This window comes from Drosophila sulfurigaster, chromosome 3, assembly GCF_023558435.1.
Source record: "Drosophila sulfurigaster albostrigata strain 15112-1811.04 chromosome 3, ASM2355843v2, whole genome shotgun sequence".
NCBI classification, from domain to species: domain Eukaryota; kingdom Metazoa; phylum Arthropoda; class Insecta; order Diptera; family Drosophilidae; genus Drosophila; species Drosophila sulfurigaster.
The window spans coordinates 14,501,780-14,527,117 of record NC_084883.1 but is presented as its reverse complement, the minus strand read 5'-3'; the positions used below and the strand labels follow the sequence as shown (position 1 = coordinate 14,527,117).

Below are 25,338 nucleotides of genomic sequence, written 5' to 3'. Positions count from 1 at the left end.
CGAGGGTAAGAGGAAATTTTCCTAACAGCAAGACAAACGCCCCATGCAAAAGCTACCTATAGACGGGCACAGGATAACCCTGACCGGGACAATGGGCTACAAATGTGCCATTCAAGGGCACCTCGTTGATTTCAATGCTCTTGACAGCAATGCGAGGTTTGACATGGCCAATGGGTTCTGCGAAATTGCAAAAACAGTGATTAAGGGTTTCTTTTTCTAACCAACAAAAGGAAACTGCCTGAACTTTACATCTCTATCAACAATCTGTCACTCTTAAGTACCTAAAAGCAGGCATGGGATATGCTTGACCCTGGCAGAGTATAGAGAAACTCTGGCTCAGCTTGCGAGTCAGCTCCTGCAGACGATCCCCAGCTATTGTGGGTGCCACGCTGCCAATGGGTTCTGCAATAAACTCATGCGTCAATTCAAGTTGTTAACGCTAAACTTATTGAAACTGCCTGAATATTGTTAGGAGCTTTACCTAAATGCTGGTGTAGGAAAGGATTGACCTTGACATAGCATGGCCAAATCGCTGCCAGCTGTCTTGGTCAGTTCTTGCAAGCGTCCGCCGGATACTTTGGGCGCCACACTGCCCATAGGTTCTGTAAAACAGCAATTATTCCCCATGAAGTCAAAGAATTACTCCCACTCATAAGAAAACTGCCTGAACATCGTATTATAGGTAAACAAACCTTGTGATGGGCACAGGATATGCCTGAGCCTGGCAGAGCAAAGCAAAACTGGTCGAGATTTCTTTGATAAAGGTAGAGCTTTTTGACTCCCCCGAAAAAGTTGGAGACTTGGCACCAATTGGCTCTACGAAAAGTCAAAGATAAATCGAAAATTAACAATATCAACTGCCTGAACTACATGTAATAAATACTCTTCACTTTAAGCTACCTTATCATGGGTACAGGATACGCTTGGGCTTGACAGAGCAGCGCAAAACTCTGCCCCGAATATCGCACAAATGTATAGCTTTTCATATCGGACGCAAATGTTGGTCCCTTGGCACTAACAGGTTCTATATAACAGAAAGTACAAATTAGGCAAATAATTGTTACAATTTCAACCAGTTGGCAGTGTGTTGGCAAAGTTTACCTAATGATTGGCACAGGATAAGCCTGAGCCTGGCAAAGCAGCACGATATCATTGGCACTATGACCAACTAGACTAGAGATTTTAGATACGCTGGCAAATGTTGGTGCCTTAGCACCGACGGGTTCTGCAAAAATTTTTGGAATAAGCGAATCTGTACACAAAAGTTATGCTTGGAAAACTGCCTTCATGTTTTAAGGAATTTAATGGATCTACCTCATAACGGGCACTGGATACGCTTGAGCCTGGCAAAGGAGTGCAAAGCTTTGGCCTATTCCTCGTATATATGAGAATACAATAGAATCTGTGGAGAAGGTTGGCGCTCTGGCTCCAATGGGTTCTGCAAAATTCAGCGTAGGTAAAAGTTAAAACTTTTTGTAATACGAAAACTGCCTGAACTTAAACTTAAGAAAAGAATCTACCTCATGACGGGCACAGGATACGCTTGAGCCTGGCAAAGTAGTTTAAAGCTTTGTCCTACCCCTCGCTTTTATGAGAAAACAACAGAATTTGTGCAGAAGATTGGCGCTCTGGTTCTGCACATTACAATTTAGGTAAGAGTTTTAAACTTGTCTACAACTAAAGTTCAGAAAATTTAAAGATTTTGACCGGAAAAACAAAAGTACCTCATAGCAGGTACTGGATATGCTTGAGCCTGGCAAAGCAGCGCAAAGCTTTGTCCAATAGCACGTGTATAGGAAAACACATTAGACTCTGTTGAGAAAGTTGGCGCTCTGGCTCCAATGGGTTCTGCAAATCACAATCGAATTAAAACCTCAATACTTCAATACTGTTACACAACAATCCAATATTGAAAACTGCCTGAATTTGCGATGATTAATAAAAACTACCTCATGGCGGGTACAGGATATGCTTGAGCCTGGCAAAGTAGAGCAAAGCTTTGTCCTACTCCACGAGTGTAGGAAAATGAATTTGAATCTGTTGAAAACGTTGGGGCTCTAGCTCCAATGGGTTCTGTAAATTATAAATGATCGAAAACCTCAATACTTCAATACTACAAAACAGCCATTGAATTTAGAAAACTGCCTGAATTTCAGTAGGATTATAAAAACTACCTCATAGCGGGCACGGGAAATGCCTGCGCCTGACAAAGCAGCGCAAAGCTTTGGCCAACAGCCCGCGAATAGGAAAATGAATTATAATCCGTGGAAAATGTTGGTGCTCTGGAGCCAATAGGTTCTGGGAAAATCATTAAGTGAGTATTGTATATTAAAAGCAATTGAGAACTGCCAATTGTGAAAGCTACTCTTCAAACTTGCCTAATTATTGGCACAGGAAACGCTTGTGCTTGACACAAAAGCGCAAAACTCGCATTGATGGAACGTTCGAAAATGCTGCCTTTAGAATCACTGGAGAAAGTGGGAGCCTTGGCACCAACAGGCTCTAAAATTAAGGCAATTCAAGAAAAATTACAATTAATTTATTACAAAATTTCTAAAAGAACCAGTTGACAAGCGAAGTCCAAGTTGCCACTCTATAGTTAAAGTTTTCTTATTGAATATTCAATTTAAATTACCTAAAGACTGGCACAGGAAAAGCCTGAGCCTGGCAGAGCATGGCAAAGGTGCCGCCCAGGGGCACATTTTGTTGAAAAGTCTGCACTCCGGTGGGCACAGCAGGTGCTTTGGAGCCAATGGGCTCTTTGAAAGGAAAGTGAAAGTGATTTAATTTCAGCTAAAAAGTTACTACCGAAAACTGTCTGAATGCATTAACCTACAATCTGCTTTTTATTCAATGAAAATCTAATAAAAAAAAACTTCCTCAACATAAGTGCAACTTTGTGTTGAACGTGACCTTTTGACACGAAGCCGCCAGACAAAAGACGTTGAACTTTTACGAGCACAGTCGAAAAAAAACGAGCAAAAGGGCAGGGGGCGGGTAATAGACGACAATACTACTTGTCGTAACAGTGGCGCGCACAATACATATTTTATTAAGGTCAATGTTAAGCTTAAGGTTACGCTCAACAAGTGAAATTGAGACGAGACATGCGCACAAAGCCCAACTAACGGCAACAAGTTGAGGGCAAAAGCCAAGACGAAAACGACAACAAAGCGAAAGCTGACCCAAAAACGTGCGTTCATTCATAAACCGGTATGCGAGCGGAGAGCAATTCCATCCACATACCACACTCACAGTCCACAGCAACAATGGCGCGCGCATGTAGGGGTACTTGTTTGGGAAATTTTCGTGTGGAACACGAGCATGCGCAGTGCCCGAGAGAGCGAGAGCGTAAGCGAGAGAGCGCAATCAGCTGAGCGCCGCCGTCTTTTGTTTACAAATCGCTGGCACAGTGAATGGAGGTGGGGGAATTTGCCAGCTGCAATTGATTTCGTTTTGCTTTTGCCAGTCTGCGGCTGACAGTCTACGATACGAGTTGTATGTTGTCCGGTCCGTGCTTTACGGTTTACGGTTTGTTTACTTAGCTTACTTTTTATGAGTGTGCGCGCCTGTTTGCCTTTGTGTCTGTGCCTATGTGTGTTTATGTTTGTGTTTGCTCGCACGTTTTATGAATGAACGCAGAGAAATGAAACGAGACGTATCGAAAAACATTCGCTTGGGGTTAAAGTTCGCACTTGTATCTCATGCATAATTAAAGGCACGCATTTGTTGGGAGCCTAACCTGCTAACAGGAACCGGAAATGCCTGAGCGGGACAAAGCAGCACAATGTCCATGCCGCAATGCCGTTCAATGCCCGACCACTTTGTGTCTGTGGAGAGTGTGGGCGCCTTGGCCGAAACGGGTTCTAAATGGAAGCAATTTATGGCAAAGAATTTTGTTAGAGGAACATCAAATATTATAGAGTATATATCGGTTATAAGAATTAAGCAAACAATTTTCATGTAATCAGAAATTTATTAGAAACATTTCATTCGCATATTCAATATAAAAACAAATAAATTCATTTCGATTTAATAAAATCAATATATATTTCCAATTAATTGGAAGGTGTGAAATAAGATTCTTTAAATTATTGACAGCAATTTCATTTGAACTTTGTTTTGTATTTGGATTTTGTAACGGCGTCAGCAATTTTGGTAAATGGAAATTAATTTGATTTGAATAACACTTCAACTTATAACCGATATTTACTGCATTTACTGCATTTATATGCATTAGATGTTGGGATAGAGCAAGTAGAGTTTACCGAAAACTGGGTGCTGGATAGCCTTGAGCAGGACAAAGCAGCGAAATGTCGCTGCCTCTTCGCAACTCAAATGGTTTGCTCATTATCGAGGGTATGCGAGGTGCGGTGCTTGAAACGGGCTCTGAAAGTTTGTGAAAAATAAACTAAAGAATAATACTGGACTACAAGAAAACAGGCAAAAAGTTAAAGAAGTTAACTACGGCTGTGGTCTAACCTGAATGCTGGCACTGGATAAGCTTGAGCTGGACAAAATAGCGCCAGATTTGTGGATTGCCAGCGCTCGATCCAGGAGCGTTTAATGTCGTTGGAGAGCAAAGTGGGCGCCTTGCCACCAACAGGTTCTAGAGAAGCACATTAATTTGTTTATGCAAGCTAAATCAGACTCTAAATAAGCACAATAAATTGAAGACACATACTAAATCTATATTCTCTGAATGTTAGGAGGAAGTACGCAATTTCGGCTTACCGAAAACTGGGCGCTGGATAACCCTGAGCTGGGCAGAGGAGCGAAATCGAATGAGCTTGCTGCAATTCAAGAGGTTTCTGAACGAGAGCAGGAGTTTTGGGAGCCGAGCTTGAAATGGGTTCTGTAAATGTGTTACGAGGAGAATTTAGAAGTATTTATAAATCAATCTATGCCTGATGTTGGTATAGTTTATTTCTTTAAATGTCTACTATGAACAACACACCTAAAACTAGGAGCTGGATAGCCTTGAGCTGGACAGAGTATCGCAGTGTCGGCTTGAAGCTCAATCACATTTGGCTTATAGGTCAAAGCATTTATCTTGGGCGGACTGCTGCCAATGGGCTCTGAAAAGCACATAGAAAACGTACACAAACAATAAAAGACATCTTCACTATTTGCCTGAATGTTGGATAGAAGCTAAAGCTTACCGAAAACTAGGTGCAGGATAGCCCTGAGCTGGGCATAGAATAGAAATGCTTGAGTGTTGAGCCACAATCAAAGGACGCGATTGCAGTGGCGGCACCTTGGGAGCTGTGCTCGAAACGGGCTCTGAAAAGTACTCACAAGACTTAACAAAGGAGTACAATAAAACTAAACGTAAACCTGAATGTTGAGTGGTTGTACTTGATTTACCTAAAAACTGGCACGGGATAACCTTGAGCTGGGCACAATAAAGCTAAAGTGCTAGCGCCTGCATAAGTTTTCATATCGAATTTGGCCAGGGAAATCACTTTGGGCACAGTGCTGCTAATGGGCTCTAAAGAGTGTAATAGAAGATTAGCTTATTCCCTCAACATTTATGCTAAAGAAAACTGCCAGAATTTGAGATTACCGAAAAGCGGGCACAGGATAACCTTGAGCTGGACACATAATAGCCACAGTGCCATCTATGCGCGCATATTCTATATTTGTTTTCTGTATCAGAGCAACTCTTGGAGCTGCGCCACTAATGGGTTCTGCAAGCAAGTGAATTCCAATTAAAAATACCCACTAAATTGACTCAATAAACTGCCTGAATGATGTTGGGAGTTCCTACCTAAAAAACGGCACTGGATACGCTTGAGCGGGGCAGAGTAAAGTGAAGCTGCCGCCAAGTGCCACGTCCACATTGCGTGTCTTATCACCCGAGGTTAAACGAGGTGCCACACTTCCCACAGGCTCTAAAGGAATATCGAAAGAGTTATAGAAATCAAGTACTAGCCTGCCTTAACCTGAGCCTAGGGTACTCGAGGAAATTACCTAAAGGAATGGCACTGGATAAGCCTGACCAGGACAGAAAAGCGTAAAGCTGCTACCCAAATTCGATTCGGCATTTTTGAGACGATTCTCAACACTTATTTTGGGTGCCACGCTGCCCACCGGCTCTAAAAAATTGTAAATCAGTTTGCCATTAACAACTACAACTAGTTAATAAACATTGCCTGAATGTTGGGATTACCTAAAGGCGGGCACAGGATACGACTGGGCGGGGCAGAAGAGCGTGAATGTGGAGTGCAGTTGAGCTGCCGCATCCTTAAGCCGCTCACCAACGCTTATCTTGGGCCCCACAGAGCCAACGGGTTCTATGCCAAATAATAGATATATTAGAACAAGTTTAATAAGCCACAAGCTAACTGAAAACTGCCTGAATGAGTCTCACCTATAAGCTGGCACTGGATAGGATTGAGCAGGACAAAAGATGCTCAAATCGCCAGCGAGAGGCACTTCGGCATCCTTGCGACGCTCCCCAATGCTGATTTTGGGCGGTACACTGCCCACAGGTTCTTGAAACGTACAAGTTAGTTAAGCACACAATACAGGCAACAAATTGAAAACCGAAACTTTGAAAACTGCCAAAACTTTGGGAGGAGTGTGAGAGCTGTGCCTAGTTCAAGTCAATTGCGTGACAGCTTATTGTGAATGGGTTTAATTATGCAGCAGTCAGAGAATGGGAGACAAAGGCTAAGAACCAATTAATATTGGCAGTCAATGAGGCTTGAAGATTTAGCTATGCTCGATTTATGATTGCAAGCGATGCTAAGGGTCAACATATTACCTATAGAAGGGCACTGGATAGGCTTGAGCAGGACAAAAGATGGCCACAGTTTGCTCTGAGCGAATGCTATCGCGTGTTAAGCCATCCTGCTTGTTGACCCGCGGAGCCACACTACCCACAGGCTCTAAAATATAGCATATTAATGAGATGGACTGAGTACAGGAAACTGAAACTGACTCTGCTTAAGGCATAGGATACTCGACTGGGGAAGAACTAACATTTGACTATAAAGAAAACCACATTGACTTTGATAACGATAAATATACGTACATTGAAGACTTTTGACTCTGAAGTCATCAAAACAAACTGAATTGCAAAAAATGTTACTCAACTGAACAGCAATTAACACTACGATAGAAACAAGTAACCTTCGGTGTTAAAGAAAAAAATTATCACATTGTAAGAAACATATTTGCCACTGCGGAATAATTAACACTATGCGAGCAAAAGATAATCAGCGGACAATCACTATCAGAGTAAAAGATAATCGACAATCTCCAAAACAAGACTCAAAATATTGTGCACTATTATTTTACCTATAGGCTGGCACAGGATAGGATTGTGCAGGACATTGTATGGCAATTGACTCGCTGCTGCTAATGCGATCATGATTAAACTCATCCTTGCGATTCACACGCGGTGCAACGCTGCCAATTGGCTCTGCAAAAGTGTACGCGAAATATATTTAAACTGCCTGCCTGTGAGCTTACCTAAATGCTGGCATAGGATACGACTGAGCTGGACACAACAGAGCCATGGAACTGTTCGCTTTGGCCACAAATATACCCAGTTTATCCTTAATCTCTACCTTGGGCGCCACACTGCCCACAGGCTCTGCAAGCGAATTGAGTTCAATGAAAGCTCTAACAATTTTTACTGCCTGAATATTGTTCTAATAGGAAAACTTTGGGCGATTACCTAAAGGCTGGCATGGGATACGATTGCGCAGGACAAAGCAGAGCGAAGGAATGTGACGACTTTGCCAAGAAAATACCCGCTTTATCCTTGATTTCAACTTTAGGTGGCACAGAGCCAACGGGCTCTAAAATAACAATAATCCATATTGAGTTAAATACTAAAACCTCACCAAAAAGAAGAGAAAGAGTACTCGACTAAATATTACCTAAAGGCTGGCATGGGATAACCCTGAGCTGGACACACCAAACTCAATGAGTGATTCGACTTGATGATGGCAATCTTCACTTTGTCGTTAATGTCAACCTTTGGCGCCACAGAGCCAACGGGTTCTATAAAGAGGAGCAAATATTGAAACTAACTGTTTTCTTTCTAAGTAAAAACTGCCTGAATGTTGAGCGTTGATCTCACCTAAAAGCTGGCATTGGGTAAGCCTGAGCGGGGCATAGTAGACTCAAGGAGACATTGAAATGTTTCGAAGAGAACTTCAGCTTGTCATTCATGTCCACTTTGGGAGCAACAGAGCCCATAGGTTCTATAAAGCAACCGAATAATAGTAAACGAAAGTTGATTATTTAATTCTATAATCAATTAACTGCCTGCAGCTGGTATAGTGTTTGTTCTCACCTAAATGCTGGCATTGGATAACCCTGAGCTGGGCATATTAAACTCAATTCCCAACCCAATTTAGCCATAGATATGGCCACCTTGTCTTTCAAGTCAACTTTGGGCGCCACAGTACCAATGGGTTCTACAAAACAATACAAAAATTTTTAGCAAACACATTTTCAGCTAGCAAATTCAAACTGTCTGAATAAGTTGGTGGGATTCGCAATCATACCTAAAGGCTGGCATCGGATAACCCTGAGCTTTACAGAATAAGTTCAGCGAAGTGTTTGATCGCTTAATGGAAAAATCCATTTTATCATGCATATCAACCTTTGGCGCCACACTGCCAACGGGTTCTGAAAGCATATATACTCTATATTACAGTGTCTAAAGACTAAACTAAAACTGCCTGAATGAAACTGGTTTTAATACCTGTACGCTGGCATAGGATATGACTGAGCAGGACAGAGCAAATTCAAGGATTCCCCAGCGGGTTTGTCAAGCCACGTTATGCGATCTTTGACATCCACTTTGGGTGCCACGCTGCCAACGGGCTCTGTAAGGAGCAACAATAAATAAAATGCAACTAGTCTAAAGAAAACTGCCTTAGAATGCGGAGTAGGAAAACGCAGCTTACCGTTGCGCGGGTGTTGGATAAGATTGAGCGGGACAAAGTAAGCTTTTAATGAAACACCTTTGGGCTTGTCGACCCATTTAATGCGATCATTGGCATCCACTTTGGGTGCCACGCTGCCCACAGGCTCTGCAAAGTGAGAGAGAAGTATATGAAGCTAACCCCAAAAGCAACTAAAATAAAACATCTGAATGTTGGGATAGAATTACCTAAAGGCGGGGACTGGATACGACTGAGCTGGACAGACTATGGCCAGACTGTGATTTAATGCAGCGCGTGCGTAATTAATCTCATCTTTAATATCAACCTTAGGTGCCACGCTGCCCACGGGCTCTAAGAGAAAGAACAGAACAGTGCGTAAAGAATGCAATCTAACTAAGAACTGCCTGAATGTTGAGAGGCTTTACCTAAATGCTGGCATAGGATACGATTGAGCTGGACAAATGAGCGCCTTCGATGATCCCAGTTGTGTCCTCGCAAAGGTAAATTCATCGCGGGTATCAACTTTAGGGGCAACAGAGCCGACAGGTTCTGCGATGAAATGTGGCAAGAATTAGAAAACATTTTGGGGAACTGCCTTGCTGAATGTTGCGAATAGGAAACTAACCTAACAACAGGAACTGGATAGGCCTGGCCAGGACATTGCATGGAATAATCTTCCCGCATTTTCACTTGCAGCACTTGAAATTTGTCATGCAAACTTGTGATCTTTGGCGGTACAGAGCCAATGGGTTCTACAAAGAAAGTAATCTAATAATAATACTCTTCTTTAAGGCTGCCATGAATGAGGGAGATGGATGTCAAACTAACCTAACAACGGGTACTGGATAAGCTTGTCCAGGACATTGCATAGCATAATCCTCATGCGATTTCACTTGCAACACTTGAAATTTGTCGCTCAAACTTGTGATCTTTGGCGGTACAGAGCCAATAGGTTCTAAAAAAGAATGTTCTCCAATAATTGTAATATTCTATGCTACTATGAGCTGCCATTAATGTGGGAGTAGGAATTTCTTGAAGACAAACTAACCTAACAATGGGCACAGGATATGCTTGGCCAGGACACTGCATGGCATAATCCTCCCGCAATTTTGCCTGCACAAACTGAAACTTATCATGCAGATTCGTAATCTTGGGAGGCACAGACCCAATTGGTTCTAAATAAAAATATCAAAAAAGTTACTTCGATTGGAATAAACTAAACTTAATAATGTTGGTTGGGCACTTGATAATGAAACTAACCGCACAACGGGCACAGGATACGCCTGACCAGGACACTGCATGGCAAAGCTCTGAGACAATTTCACTTGCATCAATTGAAACTTGTCATTGATATTGTTAATCTTGGGCGGCACTGAGCCAATGGGTTCTGCAAATGAGATTAAATTTTGAATAGAAATGGAAATAAGCTGCCTGAAGCTGAGAGTTGGGAGCTGGCGACTTTTACCTGTTGATGGGCACCGGAAAAGCTTGGCCAGGACACTGCATTGCATACTCCGAACCCAGCTGCACTTCCATGGTGCGAACTCTTTCGAGCAGATTCAGTTTGGGTGGCACAGCAGCAACGGGTTCTAGGGGAGTTAATAGAAAACCACTCATAAGTGTGAATTCTAACCTAAGACTACCTGAATGTTGAGTGATATAGTGAAACCCACCTATATGCTGGTATTGGATACGATTGTGCTGGACACTTGAGACTCAAGCTCTTGCCCACATAAGCACGTGCATTGGCCACCTCGTCATCTATGCTAACTTTGGGCGGCACACTGCCAATAGGCTCTAAGAAAAATCATCAATTCTACATAAAGTTCTATAGATATTTTCTTGAAAACTGCCATACCTATAGGCTGGTATAGGATACGATTGAGCGGGACACTTGAGACTGAAGCTAGCTCCCAGCACAGTTCGTGTATTGGACAATTCGTCAGCTATTCCCACCTTGGGCGGTACACTGCCAATGGGTTCTGTAAAGCAAAAGCCAGCACAATGTAGCACAATTGCCGAAAATTATTTGATAACTGCCTGAGGGGAAATTAGACTAACAAAATAATCGCTGAATGGAAATAAGACTAACGAAATAATCGTCGAATCGGAATTAGACTAACGTTAGGTTGTGCTGCGGTCAAGTCGGAGTAATTTAAGGATTTTATAGCGCCAGGACATGCAGTAGTTTTACAACTACAAGGAGCAGCTAACCTGTAGGCAGGCATAGGATACGATTGAGCGGGGCAGAGGAGAGCAAAGCTCACGTGCTGCGCCATCTCGCGTGTCTGCAATTTGTCCTGAATGTTTATTTTGGGCTTGACTGAGCCAACGGGTTCTACAATATATATAAGAAAAATACATTGCGAGTGCTTTTATCTGCTGGCATGACATGCACAACTTTATTATGCTAGAAAACTGTCTGTTTTTTGCTGGGCTGGGCCAATTTACTACCCACCTGAAAGCTGGCGTTGGATAAGATTGTGCCAAACAGAGCAGCGCAATACTGTTGGCCATTTGCACATCAATAAACTGGTGCTTGTCTTGGGCATTGACTTTTGGACGCACACTGCCAACGGGTTCTACATATAAACATCACCAATAAGAAATCAATCGATGTTGTCAAAACTAAACTGAATGTTGGATGTGGACTTTGCTTTGGCTCTTACTTGAACACCGGCATTGGATACGATTGAACCGGACACTGAATGTTGAAACTGCTGCCGCCCTCGACTTGCATCATTTTAAAGCGCTCGAGAAAATTGAGCTTGGGTGCCACGCTGCCAACGGGCTCTGCAAACATTGGAAATTTCCTTTAAAAGACGAAAGCAAATCTTTAAGCAATCCTGCAATGTTGGGACTGGATTTACCTAGAAACGGGTTGTGGATAAGCCTGAGCTGGACACAGCAAACTGACGCCATGACTGAGCTTGACTTTCACATGCTTCAGATCATCTGCATTTGTTATCTTAGGACTAACACTGCCAATGGGCTCTAGAAGGAAAGAAAGTAAAGATATTGAAACTGCTAGAAAACCATTTTCTGAAAACTGCCCCAGTTGCTGACTGGGTTATTACCTATAAAAAGGCTGAGGATATGCTTGGGCAGGACAGAGTAGACTCAAGTCTTGGGCACTTTTGCCTTTTATATGATTGTAATCATCTCCTGTATTTATCTTGGGGCTAACACTGCCCACAGGCTCTGTAAATGAGGCAGACAAATTTGACAACTTTACTTCAAAACTGCCCGAGTTGGTTGGGTATTATTACCTATAGAATGGCTGGGGATATGCCTGGGCAGGACAGAGTAAGCTCAGATGCTGTGCACTTTTGCCTTTCACATGCTTAAAGTCCTCGCCCGTATTAATTTTGGGACTAACACTGCCCACAGGCTCTGGAAATAATATAAGTGAAGCTCAATAAAAAATTTCTAATAGACTGCCTGAATCTGGGAAGCGAGCTTACCTATAGAAGGGCACTGGAAAAGCTTGAGCTGGACAGAGCAGAGTAACACTATGGGAAAGCTGCACTTTAGTGGTGCGAGAATCATCGCCAGAGGTCAATCTGGGACCCACACTGCCAACAGGTTCTTTAAAGCAATAAAGACAATTATGATAACAAGTCAAATGAAGTCAGCCTGATGTTGGGATATGAAGTATTACCTAAAGAAGGGCACTGGATAGGCTTGCGCTGGACACATTAAAGTCACGCTTTGATTGAGCGGCACACGGGTGAGTGTGATGTGCTCCTGGTTGCCATTGCCACTGAACTGTGGACTGACGCTACCAACGGGTTCTAAGACAAAAGGAGAGTATGCAAAGTCAGTGTTGAAAAACAGCTTGAATTGTGCCTAAATGTTGGGTGTGTTTTTTACCTAAAGAAGGGCACTGGATATGCCTGAGCTGGACACATAAGTGTAGCACTGTGACCCATAGAAACTTTAGGTATTTTGATGGCATCATCGCCAGCTGTCACCTTGGGACTAACACTAGCGACGGGCTCTTGAAAAATAATTAATGACAGCTTAGTGGGGGGAAGAGTTGCAGTAAAACCTGATGTTGGGTTTGGGTTACCTAAAAAAAGGGCACTGGATAGGCCTGAGCTGGACATAGCAATGTGGCACTTTGCTCCATGTGCACCCTGAGGATGCGAGACTCGTCGCCACTCGTTAGACGTGGACCAACACTACCCACGGGCTCTAACAGAGAAATGCATTCGAGTTAACAATTGTTGGGATAAGGCCTTACCTAAACATGGGCATAGGATACGACTGAGCTGGACAGAGCAGAGTTATGGCATGTTGGGCAGCATATTGCACAACTTTGATGTCGTTGCCAGAAAGCAAACGTGGACCAACACTTGCAATGGGTTCTTAAAGAAACAAATGCAGCAGATACATATATAGAAAAGAAAGCTGCGGAAAACTGGCCAAAGTTGGGTCTAATTCAAATTCAGTTGCCCACCTAAATAATGGCGCCGGATAAGCCTGAGCAGGACACAGCAATGTGAGGCTATCATTGGCCGAGCTCGTGAAGCTGCTACTTGTCAATGTGGTTGGAAACTTAGGCGAAACCCTGCCAACTGGTTCTGTGAATGAATCCAAAAATGGAAAATGTAGTTAACAATTTTTTTAAACAGTTTATCTTTTAATTATTAGAACTAATTGTTGTTTTGGCACTTACCTCTTGGGCGCATTGGCAAAAGGATTTCGAAAAATGAATTCAAATTAAATAAGGCTCTGCTTTGCTTTTTTTCTCTGACTTTTTCAACGGACCACAGACATTTCTTAATTATTCTTTCTCTATTTATTTAGGCTTTGTTTCAAGCTCATAGCATTGTCGAGTACCCTATCCCAACATTCAGGCAGTTTTCAATTTAGTCTTAAGCGAACAACAATTTTCTGACCAGTGCGATAGCAAGCAATTAAAAATGTTATTTTTATGATATTTATATTCGCTATTCCTTCACAAAGAAACAGATTTTAAGCAAAAAATCTATTTGATTGAATGTGGGAATATAAACAAATAAATCAGAATATTGTTGCTCATCAAATATGTTTTTTATATACCGAGTAATTAATATCTCGGTATTGTATAAACAGAACACTGAGTAAATTAAGTTTTAACGTTTTAGTTACTCAATATTCTGCTGAGTATATTTGGAATACTTTGTCAATATTTCATTTAATCATTAATATTCTTCATATAATTTACTTATTATCTTTATATACATAGATAGATTGTAAATAAATAAAGAATATAAAAAATTAATATTCTTACATATATTTTATATTTTTCTTGTTTTTTTTTTGTTTGATTTAGTTGAGTATTCCAAATACACACATTCAATTTGTTAAAATAAAGAAACTACACTTCAATGATTTATAATTCAAAGTAGTTTTGTTATTTTAACAAATTTTGTAAGCTAATTAAGATTCACACAAATATATGTTAAATACAGCATATTGTATTTGTTTTAAAATTAGTATCTAGATTTTCCATATAAGACATCCAAGAATCTAATATACACTTTAAAATATTTTTGAAAGTTTTCCCTATAAAATATGTACATCAATAAATTTTCATGATGCAAAAAGATGGCAGTTAAAAGCAATATACAAAAGTGTTTCATTGAAAAAGTAACATATATTTGTATGAAGTTTATTTAGCAATATTAAACTTCAGTTATCATTTTTAAGATAGAAATATAAATCGACAATTACTAATGGAATATATTTTCAATTTATTTACCCGCAACGCAAAAAGCAAACGTATAATTTAATTTTTTATTTATTGTAATTTAATTTCTTGTTTTCATTATTAAAGATAACTTCTCAAGATAATTGATAACTGAAGTTTATATAATAAAAAAAAGTTAGAAAGTCAATTGGCAAACAAGGCCGACTTACCTGTGATAACCAATCGTCCCTTGGTCGCGCTTAGACGTGTCTCTCCGGTCAAACGATGCTTGGTGCGGCACTGATAGCTCTTGTATCCATCCTCGGGTCCAACTTCACGAATATGCAATTCTCCGGAGGGCAGCACGAGATATTTGCCGTCTAATTTTGAGTTTGTGTTTAATTAAAAATAATTAACGAAAAGATAAAATTTATTAGTCATGGTAATCCTTAGGGGAACTTAAGCTAACATAAAGATAAAGCTACCATTCAATTGATCAAATTCAATTAAAATTGTTGCTTTAATTGAATTTGTTCAGTTCACATTCGAAAGCCACATAACAGCAAAGATTGCAAAGCGAGAAAGCACTTCATATATATTTTTCATAAAAGATTATGTCATTATTCATAGGTCATGCAATGTGACTTTCAAAATGCGATTTGTGTATACTATAAATATTAATTATTAGATTAGAATCGATGCTATGTACAATTAAGAGTGTAAGACTGAAGATTGTGCGTTATTTTTATGTTGAAAATATACATGAATTTAATTTCATTATTTAACAAATTCAGTCTTACAACTACAAACGAGAATCTGTTCAGATTATTTATTTACTTTTTGCCAAATCGAATTCAATTAATCTGAGCAAAATCTCTTGCTTATAACTAACTATGCACCATTCCAAGCAATTGTTTTGATCGACAATAAATTGTGGGAAATTATTTAAGTTGAGTATATTTACAATTGATTCAAGTGGTTTATAAACAAATTCTTGAGAATTTCCCACAATTTCTTAACGATGCGTAATGATTCTCATGCTTCAACAAAAATGCCAATACTTTTAGCTGATGTTGTGGATTATCGTGGTTGATGAATGTTTGTTAAACAATTTCTGAATCGAATGAGTATTTGCTCAAGCTCTCATATTTACAAAATGTTTATATTTTCAGTATTACGTTTAGTTAAAATTCATTAATTTATTAGCATTTTTGTTTATACATTTATTTACATACATATTTACACTAGGCTACAAAACAACGCTACTTTCGACTACATGAAGGGGTAGGTTTTATGTTGGGCAAGTCAGGAGCGACTCTTGGAATTGGGATATAGCTAGGGAAAGGATATAGAAATCATAACTTCGGAGTTGGGATAAAATAAGAAGAGTATGCAGAAAGGAAAGTGAAAATAAAAGAAAGAAAACAGAAAGTAATTGAATGCCTAACAGCGCAGCAATGAGAGTGGTTTCCTGTTAGAAGAGGAGCTCTTGGAGATTTGGACCAATGCACTGAACACTTGAGTGATTATCGAGCAACAAGCTGGCGAATGGAATGCGTTTTTGGACGGGAATTATTTAGAATTGAGTGTGCATAGAAACAAGGCTAACATTTAGAGGAGAACTTAATAGCTAGTAGATGAATTACCGCTAGCTGTGACATCGGCCTGCGGATATATCTGCCGCTCTTCGTCCTCAACCCACGAGTCGACCACAATAAAGTCGGCAACAAAACTGGGAATGTGGCACTTCAGAATTGCGCTATTGCCACGCAAAATGGACTCATCCATGACATTGACGCTGTAGGATTGTGGCACAACTGAAGGTAGATGAGAGATCGAGAGTTGGGAAATTGACAAGATGGATATCGTATGTTCGGGAAAATAATTCGAAATCATAAGATGTAAAAATTGTGGACAGACAGCAGATACTTCCCCCCCCCTTCATGTTTCTACAATGTTACCGATATTCGCAAAAGTCTTGTACCCGTTATATTTTTGGTATAGATACCGCCCTCGGTATCGATCCAGTCCGTTATTTCTAAATGATCAGCAACAAATGATGGAGTCTGACATTTGAATATGGCCGCATTCCCCCTTGATCACGTACTCATCGTACACTTGGGACTCAAAGAATTGCTTCACCACTGAAATAGCATTCATGAGGATAATGAGTGAATGGATAATGAGTGGTAAGAGATAAAAGGAATTAAAAGAGTTCTACTCCTATGGCTAAGCTAAGCAGCAACGTCCTTTACCAATGGATTCATCTGGAAGAGGACGCATTATTTCCACGCCCTCCTCATCTAACCAAGCCTCAACGTCTATGAAATCGGCCACAAACGAGGGCACCAGGCACTTCAGGGTTGCAGAGTTGCCGCGCAGCACAAACTCATCGATGACGCGTGTCTGATAGAACTGATGCACAACTGGTAGAGATAAACACGAAGGGACCACAAAATAATAATTTAAAGAAACTACATAATATGAAATAAGGTAATATTTGGAACTGGAGCTGGAAAGCATTTCAATAACCCACACAAAAAAATACGAAATGGAAAAAGTACCCGTCTCCTCAGCATTATTGGGATAATAATTGCGACCCTCTGAGTCCAGCCAGAGATCGACGAAAACAAAGTCCGCCACATACGATGGAATCTCGCACTTCATAACCACAGAGTTGCCACGAATGACATATTCATTATCCGCTTCCGATTCATACGATTGAATGACAACTGACAAAACAAAAGTGATGGATGGAAAGTGTTTTTGTTGGGAAAAGTCGTCTAAGAACTATCTTAAAAGTTTTAACAGCTATGTGGAGAAAATGTAAAATGATTTTAAAAACTGTACCATAAGCGCTGGTTGCATTATCGCGCCACAATTCAACCCCATTCTCGTCCACCCAGGCCTCGACCTGCACAAAGTCGGCCACAAACGAGGGAATCTTACACTTGACCACCGCCGCATTGCCCTTAATCACATACTCATTCTCAGCCTCGGTAATGTAGAACTGTGAAACGACTGCGCAAAAACAAAACAAATAAGCAAATCAATAGATAATTTTGTGGTTCAGTTACGGATTTGGGGATTTGGATTCGTCGCTAACTTAAGTCTAAACCGAGCTGCACTATAGCATATTGCCCACCATAATTGTCGGAGATGGTCAGCACGTTGCCTTCCTCATCAATCCACGACTCGACACGCACAAAATCAGCCACAAATGAGGGAATCGAACACTTTAACACTGCTGCATTGCCCTTAATCACATACTCTGTCATTATCTCGGCCTCATAGAACTGATTAACCACTGCAAAATGAAGCGGGGGAAAATAAAAGTTGAAATCAAAAGAGAACGTGGAAAGTGTTTGAATAGTCGTGGTAACCGAGGTAACTTAAAGTTAGAGTCTAACAAACTGTGTGTGTTGAGTGTACCATAGTTTTCAGAGTGACGCAGTTCAGTGCCCTCCTCATCGATCCAGGACTCAACTCGCACAAAATCAGCCACAAATGATGGTATCGAGCATTTCAATACCGCAGCATTGCCCTTGATCACATACTCCATTAAAATATCCGCGCCATAAAACTGATTCACAACTGTACAAAACGAACAAGCAAACAAATGAAGCTATAGCATTTTGGGAAAGGAATTGGGATGATTAAGAGGGAAACCACTATTTATCAATAACAAATACAATCTAGTTAGGAGAACTACCAAAATCATCTTGCGGCATATATTCCGTGCCATCGCTGGCTACCCAGGCTTCGACTCGCAGAAAGTCGGCGACAAAACTTGGTATTGTGCATTTGAGTACCGCCGTATTGCCCTTGATCACATACTCGGAAACAACCTCAGCCTCATAGTACTGGTTGACGACTGCAAGATGTTTGAGGGAAAGCAAATAATCAACTGAACTAGCGAAAACTATCGTAAAACACACGCGCTGTAAAAGTAAATAAATGAAAATGTAAAATGTACAGTGGGATAATGTGGGGGAAAGATTGTTTGTCGAAGAGTTAAGGCTTAGCAACTTAGTTTCGAGAATCGCACCCGTGCCCTGCTGGTCTTCGAGTGTGCCATAGAGTTGTCCCTCCTCATCCTGCCAGGACACAACCTGAACAAAGTCCGCCACAAACGATGGTATCGAGCACTTCAGCACCGCCGAATTGCCCCTGATGACATACTCATTATTAACCTCCGACTCGTAGAACTGTTGCACAACTACATGGAATGGAATGAGATTTAGAGTACTTAATGAGAGTGAAGTGCGGGGGGGTAAGGGATTGACACACCTCGCGTGTGTTTACGTTGGGCGTGTGAAAACCCAGCAGCGACTAATTGAAATAAGTCGAGCTGGAGCGAATGCAATTAATGCAGCTTAATGCGCAATTTGATGAGATGTGCATAAATATTTAGCCATGCCATGCTATGCCATGGCAAACTTCCCTGAGAAAGTCTCCGATGTATCTGTCTAAGGCTGAAGGTTAATAATAGTTTAGGTACATGGCTCATAAACACGCACTGAGAACAACAAGTCAACTTTGTATCATGTGTGTATATAAAATGCATAAAAACGAAATGGAAAAATAAATAATTTATAGAAGGGGAAAATGAGGGAACTTTTCACGAGTCTACAACAACTTATAGTATAACTAACTCTCTATAGAAGAAACCTGAAAACTTGGAACAAACCGTATTCGCTGCCTGGCAAAAAGTCCTCATTCTGATCCGTGTGCCAGGAAACAACGCTAACAAAATCGGCGACAAAAGAGGGAATTTCGCACTTGAGCACAGCCGCATTGCCCCGGATCACATAGGCCTTATTTACATCGGTGTCATAGTATTGGGTAACGACTAAAGCAAAAAATCGGCGCAAGACACATGGATAAGCACAAATCAAAATAAAAATACTAATATAAATATATGTTCAATAAGAAAAGAAACCAAACTGAATGAAGAGCGGACAGGGGACGACTTTGACCTAACCAGTGTTGGTTAATGGAGTTAGCTCATTGCAGAGTTACACTTGGTGTGTTTGTGAGAGGCGCGTATTTTACAGTTATTAGTGTACCAGTGTTGGGTGTCGTTTGTTGATAGTTGGTGTTGGTAAGTACTTAGTACTTAGTGTTGGTTAACTGCTCTTGCACTGTACAGTGTACACGTGTGGTGTCGCTGTTTTTGTTGTTGTGGTGTGTGTTTTGGGGGGATTATATTGCTGGTAGACGTAGGTAGTTTAAAGTAGTGTTGTTTTGCAACACACACACGCACACACACAGACACACATATACTAAGGCAGTGAGCAAGCGCGCGAGCGAGACAGACGAAGACAGAGAGTGAGGAAAACACACCATATTCAGTGTCTGGATAGAAATTCTCTTCCTGATCGGTATGCCAGGAGATGACATTAACGAAATCGGCTACAAACGATGGTATATCACACTTCAATATGGCCGAATTGCCGCGAATGACAAACGCCTTGTGTATATCCTCTTCATAGTGTTGCGAAACGACTAAACATACAGGAGAATAAACAAAAATAGTCATATAATATAAGATGGGAATAATAGTTTGATGAATGATTTTGCATGAAGGAATGTTGTAACACGATGACCATGCGTTTTTAGTAGAAACCTAATCCTACATAATGCTGAGATCTACTAAGTAAGTATATTTTGTTCTTGCTGTTGGGCATCGCACCATATTCTGTGCCCGGAAAGTAGTTTTCCTCCTGATCGGTATGCCACGAGACAACCTCAACGAAATCGGCCACAAATGAGGGTATCAAGCACTTGATAACCGCCGAATTGCCGCGAATCACATGCTCCTTGTTCACATCCGCCTCGTAGTACTGGGCAACAACTGTAAAGTGGTGTACGATATGAATGAAAGAGTGCTGAGTGTGTATGCTGAGTGCTGTTGTTGTTTGTGCGAATCTGAAACTATTCTCACGCTGAAAAAAAACACCTGTTCAACCTTGACAACTCTGTTGAATAGAATTCCTGGAAATACACACGCTGCGTAAGCTTCCTGTTTGTCGGAAAACAATTAGGCGGCCAATTAAGTGAAAAGTGCGAGACAAAAAACATAGTTTTAATCACAGTCGCAGTCGCAGCATAAAATTAATTAAAAACGTATTTTAGTTGTCAGCCAGCCAGTCAGCATTTGAGGTGTAGCCCGTGTTAAAGCCATATTTCATTCATGTTGGCAACATTATCATCAGTCTCTGCTTTACTTATATTTTTGGCACTAAACGAACATGATAAATTCTTGGAGTTAAATAGGAACTGAGTTTATATGCGGAGGAAAGGGAAGCAGAGATTGGGTTAGGTCTCTTAGGTCTCTCTCTTGGCATGGGGCTAATTGCTAGCGAACACGTCAACTGTCGCGACCCGATGACTAAGCTACGCTGAACTGTTTGCCATCCACGACCGCCAGGTGGCGTTCCAGTGACATGGGGTTGCTTGCATGATTGTAGCATAATTAGATAAGAAGTCATTAAGTCTGGCCTATTTAACGTTGCTTTATGCAAGCGGAAGTAATGGATATTTCCACAGCGAATAGGTTCACAAATTTTAACATGAATGTCCATAAATAACATACATACATATATGCATGTCTTTGGGGAGCCAACTAATAACTAGAGAGTATGAACTTCGCCTGCTATGAACTCTGGCCTCCCACCGGACAAGGTGACGACGCGTCGGGGCAAACGATGTGTGGCAATTGCATCATCATCAACAGCAACAGCAACAGCTTGCACAATAATTAATTACGGTGAAATTGCAAAGACGGCGACTGCAACAAAGGGTGGCACATGTGCTCCAAACCCTATAAACTATGTATCTTGGCAAGTGCAAGAAGTGCTGCAAAAGTTTCAACACTTTAGACAGCTTGAAAGTGCAAATAACAAATCGATTTAAGGCAAATGCCAACTGACATCAAATTGCAAAGCAATGGAGCAACAACAAAATCGCAACTATAATGATTTTCCTTTTTGCAGCAGAGAGCGTTGAAACATTTTCCTACATAGCACATTATAAAGCGACATATGCTGGTAATTAAATTGACAGCCCTTAACAACGTAGCGACGAATTTACAACCAACGTGGAGCGCGAGTTCTGCTGAAAGTTTGCTGAAATCCTGAAATAAATATTTGATTGAGTGCAGTGCAAGCTTTGGATGTGGCTGTAGTTTTAAATACTTTAATAACATGTCAAACAAACTGCCAAATAAATCTATCATGACTATTTTAAGTCTTAAAAAAACTTTCTACAATTGAAGTGAAAAAAAATATTGAGAGACTATTTTTAAATTGGAAAATAATGCTTACTATTGATGACATGAAATATAATTGAAATATAATTCAATTTCAATCACATTTAATTAACTTTTCTTAATATCATCATCAAACTTTTTAAAAGAAATCCTATATTAATTTATATTAAATCAATAATTGTTAACCCACAATTTAACGGCTTCACTATGAAAGTAAATATTATAGTGTTTTGTTTGCATTTGAATTTATTTAAAATTATTTCTTTTTATCACTTACTAAAATTTTATTTTGGAAACTGTATTTTTCAGATAATCTTTACGTATTATTTATTTGAATAATATTTATAGTATTTCCTATGCTATTCAATAATATGTAATAATCAAACATAAAAGTTCATTATTGTTTTAAGTAACTCTTGACTGCTTTTAAATAATATTAATATTATATTTAATAAATAAATTGTATAATTTATTAAAATTTCAAAAAGTCTTGGACTATATCATTTTATTTCTCTTCTAATTATTTTAACCAACATCCATCCAGCTTGCTCTGCACTCCGTAACTCCTTTTTGCTCTCTCTAGAACACCGACAACTTACCCGCTCGCACATGAACATCGCGTGAGATAATGGATCCAAATTGATTGCGGGCCAGACAAGCGTAGACCTGGGCATGAACCTCCTGACGATAGTCCTCGGCACGGAATGGTGGGAAGACCAATTTGCCATCCGACGAGATCTGACGAAGTCCGGGAACATCTCCCACGGCGGTGCCATCGCTGCGAATCCAAATAATTTCAGGCATGGGGTTTCCACTCGATTTGCATTCAATTTCGGCGCCAGTTGAGTTCGAGAAGTCAATACGATTGGTGGGTTCCTTGAGGAAGACGGGTCCCTTTTGATCAGAATCTGCTGGATTGGCTGCCAAAGTGTTGCCGACAGAAGCTGCAAAGAGGAAGAGAGAAAATTAATTAACACATATAATTAAAAAACACATAGAGCACTTGAAATATTGAGGGCAAGCGGAACGGAAGTTTATTCACATGCGCATATTAAGTATACGCATGCATACATATAAGTATCTGTGTATGTATATGGAGCATGTATGCATGTAAATTTGTCATCATATTTGTCAGAGTCCAAGTCAATTGTCAACAGTTTGGCTTTTGTTCCACAGTTGTTGTCGTGGTTGTTGCTGCTCGACAATTGAATGCCATGGATCAGTAACTCGCTTCGCTATGCGGATGCCCTGCAGCCAGTGCTGAACTCTTTTGCTGTTGCTCCCGTTGTTGTTGTTGCGAGAACACCAGCAACAACGACAACAACTACAAACTGGTCTCTCTTTCATTTCCTCTGCACACACTTGCACACACACACACACCCACACAAAGCAAAGCTCAAACAAAAGGCGAACGGTCTAAAATCGTTCATTGACACTTTCAAAGAGGCTGCTGTTGCTGCTGCTGAGGCGCACAACAAAAGTTTCCATAGACACAGGCAGAACCATCCAACCAACTAACCCATCTGTTCCCATCCCAAAAGTCACTTCTGCATTCGCCAGCAATTTCGTATCGCATTTTATGCATCGGCATGCAGCAATTTCAATGCCTGACTCACCTTAAGCCAACGCTCGGTTGTGTCTCATATCAAAAGGCTTCGCAATTCTATATACAGCAGTGAATAAAACATTTCAACTTGTGTGTTATACCTTTCATTTTCTAGTATGTTATTATTTTTAATTTATACTTTGTATAAAACAATTTAGCTAAGCGATTTTCATATCAACCTTTGGGCAATAGAACTTTCACCGAACAAAATCAGTTCGAATCACTTCACCTAATGAATTACAAATATTGCCATCACTTAACCTAACAGAATTATATATTTTGTTATTACTATTATTTAATTATTTACAATAATAGATAGTTTATATAAGCTAGTTTTTATACTTTAATTCATCTTTTTAAATCTTTAGCCCAACAAAATAAGTTCGAAAACATTTCAACATAATTTGAACTACTTTTTGTTACTTAATTACTTGTTTTGTTATGTATTTCATAAGCATTTTATATGTCTATTTTTATTCAGTTTATATAATTTTGCATCCCACAAAATAAATGTCACTTTAAATCACTTAACTAATCAAGTTACAAATATTGACAAGATTTTGATTTAACTTTACTTCTCATCTAATAATTTATTAGGTTAGTTAATTAATAGTCTCAATCACTTAAATCATCATATTAAAATAGCATAAACTTCCTTCTACATTTTCCTATAGCCGTGCTTTACTACATATAACGACTATTTCGCATGTCCTTCAGAGTTCACACAGTTGCATTTTGGGGCCATGTGGCCACTTGTCTAATTTATCATTTCCACTCTCGCATTAATTAATGCCGAGCTCGTCTTTCCAAACAAACATCAACACGAAAAGCAACAAAATTTGTTAGAGAATAATTAAAAACAATAAGCAGTGTGGCAAAAGGGGGCATATACACAATGGGCGTGGCATGTAAGTGTTTTTTTGATAGCAGTGTAAAATTCTTTAAAGGCCGGCAAAGAACTTGCCGCATGCGGCACGCCACTGTGGCATTTGGAGAATGACAACGAATTAATTAAACTGACAAAGCCAGCTATTTAGAGTGTGTGACAGTTTTCGATTGTGCGTGTGTTGATACCCTTTTCCAATACCCAATTATTAGAGTGAGTGTCAGTGAGTTGGGTTTGCGGTCAACCAAATTGATTTCTCCATTTCCCAATTGTTTCTCAATGATAACTCCTTAATTATGTACGTGCAGGAAGTGCGCAATAACGCGTTGCGAATTCATAAATTAAATTCCTTTAAAGAATATTAAAAATTCAGAGTGGCAAACACATGATGGCCATGTGGAGGGATAAGTACCATAAACTCATATATAATAAGTAAGCAACCTACAGTGGAGTGTACTCGACTACGAGATACCCAATTTAAATAAAAGTAAAACAGTGGAGTATTATTCTAAAAAGATAAAATACCAAAAATATACTACAATATACTCAAGGCAATATCTTATAATAATAATTAAAATACCAAAAATATACTACAATGTACTTAAGGCTATATCTATATGGTATAGATAGACTACAAAATATACCACACTACTAATCAACGTCACTTAGGCTCCACATTTTTCCATGTCAAATTATTTCTTGAATAACTTTTACAATACTTAATCATTTTTGTATGTACCAAAGAACCTAGCTTCAAAGCGCTTGCTTTTCGAATTTTTTGAAGGCTATTAACGCTGATAAAAATATATGGAAATTCCATGACGGAATTTGTCCCGTGAGACTCTTTACATTGAAAATAACAAAAACTGAAAAAATTTTAAAAACAAGAAAAGTTTATTTTGCTTTTCTAGATAAGCACTTTAATTAGAGCTAAGAATAGTTTTAGAATTTGCTTTCTGTTTTGTTTTCTGTTGTGATAATTGCAAA

At 39.9% G+C, this 25,338-nt stretch overlaps 1 protein-coding gene across 50 annotated transcripts in view; it reads right to left on the bottom strand.

The window, feature by feature from the left end:
- The window catches only part of LOC133841878 (cell adhesion molecule Dscam2), a 75,788-nt gene that overhangs the window by 32,219 nt on the left and 18,231 nt on the right, over positions 1-25,338 (bottom strand). For 20 of the 50 annotated variants that reach the window (XM_062274668.1, XM_062274718.1, XM_062274669.1 and 17 more), the window contains exons 3-6: positions 22,459-22,803; positions 18,635-18,805; positions 14,817-14,966; positions 12,571-12,703 (exon numbers count right to left, since the gene is read on the bottom strand). In XM_062274668.1, coding sequence (XP_062130652.1) covers positions 12,571-12,703; positions 14,817-14,966; positions 18,635-18,805; positions 22,459-22,803 — 799 coding nt within the window. Of the gene's footprint in view, positions 1-2,635; positions 2,760-6,373; positions 6,498-6,769; positions 6,894-7,479; positions 7,604-7,687; positions 7,812-7,892; positions 8,017-8,525; positions 8,650-9,534; positions 9,662-10,374; positions 10,499-10,767; positions 10,892-11,779; positions 11,904-12,373; positions 12,498-12,570; positions 12,704-13,371; positions 13,496-14,816; positions 14,967-18,634; positions 18,806-19,276; positions 19,439-19,932; positions 20,095-20,281; positions 20,444-22,458; positions 22,804-25,338 lie in introns of all 50 variants that reach the window. The other 30 variants (XM_062274719.1, XM_062274685.1, XM_062274711.1 and 27 more) reach the window with 20 other exon arrangements.